General features: G+C 32.6%; 1 protein-coding gene across 2 annotated transcripts in view; it reads left to right on the top strand.

The window, feature by feature from the left end:
- Positions 1-10,574, top strand: part of LOC100863102 (uncharacterized) — a 226,362-nt gene that overhangs the window by 212,784 nt on the left and 3,004 nt on the right. For both annotated transcript variants that reach the window (XM_086907380.1, XM_086907379.1), the window contains 8 exons: positions 1,376-1,517; positions 2,116-2,332; positions 4,026-4,124; positions 4,602-4,760; positions 4,994-5,132; positions 5,388-5,703; positions 5,874-6,003; positions 6,377-6,828. In XM_086907380.1, the coding sequence (XP_086763506.1) occupies positions 1,376-1,517; positions 2,116-2,332; positions 4,026-4,124; positions 4,602-4,760; positions 4,994-5,132; positions 5,388-5,703; positions 5,874-6,003; positions 6,377-6,828 (1,654 nt within the window). The remainder of the gene's footprint in view (positions 1-1,375; positions 1,518-2,115; positions 2,333-4,025; positions 4,125-4,601; positions 4,761-4,993; positions 5,133-5,387; positions 5,704-5,873; positions 6,004-6,376; positions 6,829-10,574) is intronic.

Below are 10,574 nucleotides of genomic sequence, written 5' to 3' on the forward strand. Positions count from 1 at the left end.
GTAGTATATACGAGATTTATTGATCGTTAAATATTATTTAATATGTATTTTATAGCGAAGATTGAATATGACTTCTTTCTAAAAGAGAGAAAGAGAGAGAAGATTGCATGAATATATATATATAGTTACTATTATCTTTTCAAGATAATGAGAAAATAAATTTCTAACGGTATTCCATATTTTATTTTGACATTGAAACGTATATTTTTATGCAAAAGAAATTTGATGACTAATTAATAATTTTATGATTGATTTATTATGATTCACGAAATTTCATGATTTGTAAATTATTATATGTATTATATCATATATGGTATATTTTTATGTTTACAAACACATCAAAGTCAATTAAACTTAACCTCAATATTTTATTCTTATTAAATGTGAAATATGGATTTTTTTATCAAGAAAAATAACAATTCACAAAAAAATAGTGTTAAAGTTTTATTTTTTCACATCGACAGAAGATAAATTCCTTTAAAAAAGAATAATTTTTTTCTTTAAATTATTTCAATGAATGATTGCAACACATAACAAGTTTGCATGTGAATATTGTATTACGATCACGGGAACGGGGCAGTGGAACGTAATCACCGACCTGATCCTCGTTGTCGTCAACGGCCACTAGTGGAATTTATTGCAGCCACCCCGTTACCCCACTTTCCCTCGAGAAACTCGGTGATTGTAAAATACTGCGACGAAAACGCGGCTTTCTTTGTCCCAGCCTGGATAAATAAATTTGAAAGTTGCGAATGGACCGATGTGGAAAAACATGTTCTTTTCCCTTTTTCCTTTTTTTTACGACGCGACGATGGAAAAGTTTCAATTCTGATTGAAGAGTTTCAGAATATGAATTATAGTTATGATTCAGCAATCGATTTCAGCGAAAACAATTTTTATTAATCGATTAATATATTATACGATCGAACACATATATTGCAGCTAACTAAATTTACAGGAGAACAGTTTTAAAAAAAAGTTTAAAATTCTTTTCAAAAATTCGATATTTTGTAAATTATTATCATTATTTCAATTACAGCAATTATATCTCATTTAAACACAACACAGATGAATTTTTGTCATTTCAAAATAATCGAGTCAACAATATAATATGTATAAGTATTTTTATTATTATATCGCGATTATATCTATACGTTTATGGAAATATTAACATTCAAAATTGCATAAAACGCATGTATGTATGTGCAAAAATATATAAAATATTCAAAGTAAAATATTACCTTCATAAAAATATCTGCAATTTAATTATTATATCGTGTAATATATTATGTATACATATATTTTTTTGAGTATTACTATCGAGCTAAATTCTTAAGAGGTTTTATAACTTTTGTTCTTTTTTTTTTTTTTTCAGAAATTACTGTCATTCTTTCATCCCAAAACGACGCGAGTGGACAAGTCTGACAACAACAACACAACCAACTCCACCACCAACAATATTCACAACAACCTGCCGATACACGAGCCTATCAACGCCACATCTCACGATGTATATCGTATGTACAATTTCGCATTTGCATGAAATTGAAGTGCTGCTATTTCACTTAACGATAGGGTGCCTGAAGGCGAATAATAAATGATTCTCGAGCCTCCGGCTCGCTCTCTCTTGTTCTTACAAATATCAAACTGATATATCTTGTATATCGTGTCGGCAAAGCCAGTCAAGTTTGCACTTTACGAGGTTATGTGATTTACATGAATCGCATCGATTATATAAATAATATTCTTTTTTATTTATTTATTTATTTATGAGAACCTTGACACAGTTTTTGATAGCGTGTGTAAATACACGATTTCTGAAGTGTTCAAGGAAAATATTTTCCCATTATTTTATACTTTTGATCGCTCCACAAATTTTAACAATTACAAAAATTACAATAATTATTACGTTAGGAATAAATTAATATTAGTTGAATTTTTTCTTTAGAAAATGAAATTTTAAATTCATAGAAATATGTCTTTTTACTAATTTTACTCTAAAAGAGAAAAATTAAAAAAAGAAACGAAAAAAAAAAACTACAAATAAAATTTCTTTTTTTATATATTACACTTTTTTTTTTCTTTTTTTTACATTGTATTTATTTTATGGAACAGCTGGGAGATTGCCAATGACAGCTCCAGAAGCTCTCAAGTATTATGGTTCGAGGCTCACCGAATTTGAGCGCAACGAAATCGAAAAATACTCAGAGATTTGGTATCTTGGTCTGTCGGCCACAAAAATTCACGGCGAGGAGGGCTCATCCCAAAATGGTGGATACGACGACGAAAACGGTAGTTACAACAAGGTCTTCCACGATCATATCTCGTACAGGTGAGTTTTTCTCTTTACTCTTTTATTTCATAGTTTACTCATTCTTTAAAAGACTTTCCTCTTTAATAGCTTAACGCTTAATCTACGGTTTATTCTTCCCGATTTCACGATTTCCTATTATCGTTGCAATTCAATCAAATTTAGGAGCTATAAATATTTAATGAGTTTTGCATTCTATTCTTATTTATTAATTGAACAAAGAGATAAAATATTATGTATATATTTTTTGTCGAAATTTTAAACCATTCTTTATCTCCATTGAAAAATAAACATTTTTCTAAATTTTTCGCAAGATTTCTCTTTTGATTAATTCTATGGAGACATATTATCATTACAGAAAACTAAAGAAAGCTTTTCGAAATTAAACTTCTTTATGTGTATTTTTTAAGAAATGTATAATATATATGTTATATTTTATAAGAAAAATGTTTATATCATTTTGCATTGAATTTTATTTTATTCACATTTTATTGCAGAATAAAATAATCTTAATCTTTTTCATGATCAAATATGATAAGCTATTTATCGAATATTTTTTTATATATCTTTGCATTTATTCCTATTTAATTTCGTCCTCCAAAATTCATATATTTCTATCATATCTCTATAACCTTTCGAGTAGTCGTATTTGAATTATTTTTGCTTATTAGCTGTTTATTGTTGTGAGTTTAAAGATTGCTCCTCAAGTAATATTCTTAGAGTTAATCAAATAACTTGAATCTTGCGATGAAATTCGTTCGTGATGGTCGAAATATAAATTAAATCAGTTTTGTATGTAATTAAATCTTCCACTTAATCTTTGTGTACGTTCAAGGTTGCACAACCAACTTTATGTTATAAATTGCAAGATAATACCTCAAAGCGAAGAGAAAAGCTTAAGACGATTCAACTAAAAACGGTAAATATTGCCTTTTAGTCATGTTTGTAGCACGCAATCGCGTTCACGTTGCTTTCGGCACGTTTGTTAATCAGAATGTAGAGTATCGGGGAGCATTCGTTCCACGCGAAACGAGATACGCCGTTTGAAAGAAACAAGCTTACAGGATTCGGCCATTTTGCAAGCAGAATGAACGCGCTCTCGTGGGAACGTCGACTAAAAATTGAAATCTGTGATTCTCCAATGTAAAGTACGTTTCGATGTATTTGATTATTGTTACAAAAAATGCGAAATCTTTGCAACTTATATGTATATATATATACCACAAAATATAATCATTATCGAAACAATAATATATTCACTATAATAATTACACGACATTTTGCAATATTCATTTTTTCAAAATGGCACGGTTTGCAATCTGCAACGGTATATTATGATATACAATATTTGAATGATTATAGGAAAATCAATCAATATTAATTTTTCTTAAATAAATCAAAAGTGATGTAGAATTCTTTGTTGAAGAAGATTTGAACTTTTAATAAATTTTGTATTTTATTATTTTTAAATCTATTAATTCTCTTTGAAATTTTAAACAAACTTCTTATTTTAATCCTAATTATGATCATCCAATGTGATGGTTCGAGAATTAATAATAAAAAAACAATAACAATTATAAAAAAAAAAAATACCTATACTATTGCAGAGATATGAAACAAATGAAAGAAGAAAATAATCCAAAAAGATCTGAATGCTTAAATCGTGTTAAACTCGCAGAAATTCATGGCCGAAAACCGATAATTTTCTGTTCAGATACGAGATATTGGAGGTGATCGGGAAAGGAAGCTTCGGACAAGTGATCAGAGCGTTGGATCACAAGACAGGACAGTACATTGCCATCAAGATCATCAGGTAAGCGAACGGTTTGAACGAGTATCCCTCCACTGAATCACTTTAAATTACCATACAAACTCGCGTTTCGTGATCATGGCGTGATCAGCTTTTATCGTCGCGCATCCTCCGCTTCCTTTCATGCGTATCCGGCTTTCTTCGTTCGCTTTCAAACTATGATTAAGTCACGTTTGCATCAGGCGAACAAGAAGAAAAAGCCAATGTTGAACGTTATTCGAATAAATTTTTATTGCGCATCCTTGATGACAACTTGTAATGTAATGGATGTATACTTGATTAAATTTGTAACTAAATATGGTAAACGATCGTTTTTGCGTTTTGTTTGAGATATTTGAAAAATGAAATATTGTTTGTACGAATTTGCATTTAAATTGCATTTTACAACTTATTAATTATTTTTTAACTGCTTTGAAATTGATGGCGTATTATTCGATGCAATTTTTTTTTTTTTTTTTTTTTTTTTTTTTTTTTTTACAGAAACAAAAAGAGATTCCATCATCAAGCGCTCGTCGAAGTGGAGATTTTGGAACATCTCAGGAAGAAAGATTTAGAAGCGAATGCGTCGCACAATGTGATACACATGCTAGAATACTTCTACTTCAGGAACCATTTGTGCATCACCTTTGAGTTAATGAGGTATGCGCTCTCCTTTCATCTTCGAATGCATTTTCTTCTCTGTTAAACACTAGTTCTAGACAACATTTTGGCAAATGTAGATAATCTTGACGACGAATAATTGATATGAAACTCTTCTTATCTTTTTTTTTAAAGAGAGAAACGTAATTTTTATGTTATAATTTATAACATTTGTTAACAAGCTATTACCTATTATCGAATCCTGTAATTATATTCATCGTTTCTGTTTTCAGTTTGAATTTATACGAGCTAATCAAAAAGAATAACTATAAGGGATTTAGTCTGAGCCTAATACGACGATTCGCCAATTCGTTAATTAGCTGCCTGAGACTGCTGTATCGAGAGAAGATAATTCATTGCGATTTGAAACCTGTAAGTATATTTGTACATCAAATGAACAAGAATAAAAATATAACCTCAAAAAAAAAAAAAAAAAAAAACGAAACAAAAGATACTACTCGCTCTCATACAAAATGTATGAAACGAATCATCTCCCTTTATCCAATGAAAACCATCAATCCTCCAGTAAGTAATGTTAATAAACGAACGAACTTGCGTACAAAATAAACAGTGACAACTAAGAATGAACTTTCCTTGACGCCACTTTCATTCTCTTCGTATTTGCAGGAAAACGTGCTTCTGAAACAGCGGGGAAGCAGCTCGATTAAGGTGATAGACTTCGGATCCTCGTGTTACAGCCATCAGCGTGTATATACGTATCTCCAGTCCAGATTTTATCGAAGTCCAGAAGTGATTCTGGGTCTTCCATACGGTACACCGATCGATATGTGGAGTTTGGGTTGTATTCTAGCCGAACTCTATACCGGTTGCCCATTGTTCCCGGGCGAGGATGAAATTGAACAGCTTGCCTGCATTATGGAAGTTCTTGGCCTGCCACCGGAACATATTATTAATCACGCATCCCGTCGCAGGCTTTTCTTCGGTGAGTAGAAGCGTGAAATTGATGTATTTTTACGATGCGAGGTGTATTATTGGGGAGTTGATAAATTATAGGGGTGGCAGAGGAAGATTTTGTTTTCTTTAGCGAACAGGTTATTGATAGGGTGGTGTAGGGTGGTATTATTCTGGTGAAATAAAAGGAATCGGTTACAGATCCGAAGGGAAGTCCTCGATGCGTGACAAACAGTAAGGGCAAGAAGAGATGGGCTGGTAGCAGGAATCTTGCCATAGCTCTTCGTTGCACCGACACACTTTTCGTCGACTTTGTTCGCAGATGCCTCGAGTAAGTATCCTAACGAACTTCGTTAACGTTCTCCCATCAAGAAAGCTAAAACTCTTTTACATACCTCTTATTATATTACGTGATGATCCAAATTATATTTTATATTTCCAATCGTTTCGTTCAAAATTAATCTAATTCCAGCTTTAAAATTGAAATGAATCCGAAGGAAACCGGGCGTTCGAGTCCAATTGGAAGATTGGCAAGAGAAAGTAGTGTTTGAATAAAAAGAGAAATCTTCTTAGGTGTTTTCTAACCTAAGCACAAAAGTTGCTCGAACTTGTATACAAACCGGGCCATCATTATCACGTCCAAACATCATCATCCCAGAGAGAACGTCTCCTCTAACGAAAGTGTATTCTTCTTTCCTTGGCAGGTGGGATCCAAAGAAACGCATGACCCCCGACGAGGCGATGCGTCACGAGTGGCTGAACTCGTCCTCCTTTCACGTGAGCTCCTCGACGTCGACGATAGCCGCGTCGACGGTGAACGCGAACACGAACGCGAACGCGAACACAACGAGCATGGAAACGTCGTCGCAATCCGCCCACGCTCAGACAGTTAGCGTGACAGTAAGCGCGCCCAGGCAACGGGCGACCACTGTCGAGGATCCCCCCTACACGATGTATCGTTTGTGCAAAGGTCGTAAGTACGTGCAGAGGATCAGCACGACCGAAAACACGGACAACGCAGGCCTCGTAGTGAAGAGTAAGCTGAACGGAAGCGCGAGCAGCCACGCGCTCGCGAGTAGCACGCAGACTACTACCTCGAGGCACGCCTCGACCGGCGATATCGTCGCGAGTCTGGACCCAAATCTCGACGATTCCGGTACGTTTTTACCGCCGATATTGTGAAATCGGTTTTGCGCTACCCACTTCTAGATGCTTTCGCGCGTACCGTGTCGCGATCGAACAGCACTCGCTCTCCGATCTACACCGAGATGATATGTGTATATATATATATATATGTATATATAAGTATATATACATATATATATATGTATATAAAAAGGAAAGAAATTATGTTTATACGTAATTAAGAATGACAAGCGTATATTGGCCCCTTTTTTGTGGAACGAGATAACAAAGATTGGACGGTTGATTTGATTACGACAATAAAAGCAAATCGTGTACACAGAAATGCATGGCCAATCGTGCCAAGTTACACAAGACCAAAATGTATAAATTCGAATTAATATGGATTATTATAAACGATGATGATTTTCCGGTTGAGGTAGTTGATCACGCCAATTAATAATTGAGTAGGAAATTTTTAAATTTTCGATATCCGGTGTGCTCGAAGAGTGAGAGGAATCACACTTGGGACATGATACATGACACCGAGGCATGTAGAATTGGCTGGCTGTGGATCTGGCCATCGATCGTTGTCGTCGACGCCAAAAGGCTAGTCTAGCGTTTTCCCTTGCTAGTCTCTCAGCGTGTATCGAGCTACATTAAACGAGGCCAAAACAATTTTTGACGAAGACGCGCGCGTGTCACGAACACAACGAGCATGATTTTTAATTATAGTGAAAACGGGGGATGCGGTTGTTTCTATCCGTTTCTGTAGCCGCGACTGACGAAAAAAGAAAGAAAAGGAAAGATATATGATCCCAGCGGCCCGACGTCACTCAGGTAATAATATCGTAAACGACGCGCGTGCACCGATATCGTAGAAGTCGATCGGAAATAGAATTTTGTTCCCTAATCCGTTTGTCCGTAAGACACTCGTCCCTTAATCTAAATAAAACACCTCCAAGTGTTAGCGAGAATTTTACAACTTTAGTCGACGATGCGTTTTTGCAAATCGCGTTAAGAGAGAAGAGATCGTTTGCAAAAAGAAAAAGAAAAAGAAAAAGAAAAAAAAAAAAAGAGAGAAACACTTCTTCCAACGATAACAAAGATCATTCAAAGTATGTTGTTCACCGAAAGTTTTAAAATGGACGAAACTCCTCAGTCGCGCACAGTTGCCCTGTGTTAAAACAATTCATAGAACGTATATATAGTTACATAGGCGCATATACGATCGTCGCGATTAGTAACGTTGTAAGAAAAGTTCGATTCGCTATCGACAGGCGCAAATTAATGTTAACGATATATATATATATATTATATATATATATATATATATGTATACTACATGTATACGAAGAAATATGTACGAGGAGAGAATAGCGAAAGGGTGAATGCGTTCTTAACAACGATATTTCCGCGCGATTTTTCATCGAGCATTATTCAGCATCGAATCGCGGTTAAAAACGTGAAAGAAGTAGAAAAAGAAAATAAAAGAAAAAAGATAAAAAAATAGGTAAAACCTGAGTCGTCTGAAACCCCGTGACAACAGGGTACCGATTAAATAATGAAAAACGTCAAGGCAAACCTTGGTGAGAGAGGGAGAGAGAGTGTGTGAGAGAGGGAGAGAAAGAGAGAGAGAAAGAGAGAGAAAGAGGCGATGCTCCTGGAGATGAAGCGTACCCCAGTTTCACGAGGCCTGAGTAGTCTTATTGTGATATTAATCTACCACTGTCTTTTACGTAGATCTCTGATATTAAGAAGTAAACGATCGCTATAATTAATGATTATCTTTTTTTCATTCTATACTATCAATCATTATTTTCTTAATATTGATTTATCGCTCTCACTATTATAGCAAGATTATATAATTACGATATTAACGAAGTTATCCAATGAGTAATAACAGAGATAACATTATGATTATTATTATTATTATTATTATTAATATTATTATTATTATTATTATTGTTGTTGTTATTATCATAAGGATTGTACAGATTTAACGAAGCCTTTGAAATCCAACACAGCATACATTCGCTTCTTTATTAACATTTTTATTTCTTTTCGTTTTTTTTTTTCTATTACAATAGACGAGTAAAAAAAAAAAATTGTCAAACGCTTGAAATTTATTTACTACATTTGTTTTCGCATAATTTTGGCTATTAATGTAACATGCATAACATTTTAAGCAGAATTTTATCTTTCTTTTTCTATTAACCATTTTAACTTTTCTCATTTTATTATCTTGTTACGTTAACCAAACCTTAATTAGAAATTGCATCTCTTCACTCATCGGTCGATTGTAGGTTATAAAAATATTAAGATCGAAGATTCATGTTACTTTTTAGTGTAAATGCGAAGGATTTGAAAGGAAGATTTCTGTACCGTGTAATATACGTTGCCTCGATACACATACACACACATACACGCGCGCAAGAAGAAGAGGGAGAAGAAAAGAATTTTCTCGCTCGGTGTTCAAAAATCACAATGAAAGTTCAACTAAACGAGAAAGATATACTTATAGTTATGATAAATGTCATTAGTACTATTCGTAAATGTTCGTTATTAGTGATTTTCGACCCATTCTGCCACGTATTTTTTTTTTTTTTTTTTGTGTTTGAATTGAAATCAAAACATGGTCGATTTAGAAGATATAACGAGGTTATAATTAATTAATTATACAGAAAATTGCAAATGTTTGGACTTTCACAAACAGAACTTCAAATATTCAGAAGAGATAAAGAGTTGGAAATATCATGTCAATTTTAAAATAATTAGATAGAAACAATTAGATTCTTTTAAATATTTAAAACAGTAAATAAAATTAAATTGTAATTGGTGATAAGTGAAACAAATTACAATTAAAAGTTGACAATTTTTTCTACCTTGATATTTTTCAATAATCATAATTATGATTTTGATTATATCTGATATTAATTTATATTTAATTTATATTTATATCCTCGATATATCTATCTGAATGAACTATATTGCCATGCAGTAAAGATCGCTTTTTATGGGAATATAAACGTAAGTTGTCTTCGAGTATTATGTCGAAAGGCAACGACGATTTGATAATCGTGTTCAAAAAATGCATGTTACAAAATAATGAAAAAAAAAAAAAAAAAGAAAGAATAAAAACAAACGCAAACGAAAAATATTCAATTAATGATAAAGAAGTGATAAAGACTGAAGTAATAAAAAGTTATTTTTAAAATTTTATTTAAAAGCATACAAATTCGTAAAATGTATTCATAAAATACATTTTCTTTGCATTGTACTTTTTTTATATTTCGTTGACTAAACGACCACAGCCCGAAATGCATTTTTTTTTTTATTTTTCCCGCGTTTTTCTTGCATTCAAAAGAAAAAAAAAATGATTCGATAATCGATAAACTGATCATAATATGGTGATGGCATTGATTTTTTGTATAGATAATCCTACATAATTGTTGTGTAATTTTCATATGTTTGAATAATCAAAGTATATCTTTTATTCATTCAAATATCTCTAATTAATATTTTTAAGCATTTGTTTATTAGACTTGAATCAAAATCTTGTACGTGGCATATAATGGGAGACAACTTACTCTATGCAAAGAATAAATAGAATATATTATGAAAAATGTTAAAAAAAAGCAATATAGGATAAGGTATTCGAAAAATATGTGGATATCTTTATTGTTCTCTAATGTAGAAAATAGTGAAATAATAGTGAAAATAATTTTTTCAGTGTCAAAATATATTTTATATGAAATAAAAAATAAAAATTTCTAGAAT

Source organism: Apis florea, unplaced genomic scaffold (genome assembly GCF_048593485.1).
Source record: "Apis florea isolate Af1SG1 unplaced genomic scaffold, ASM4859348v1 contig_2839_pilon, whole genome shotgun sequence".
NCBI classification, from domain to species: Eukaryota; Metazoa; Arthropoda; class Insecta; order Hymenoptera; family Apidae; genus Apis; species Apis florea.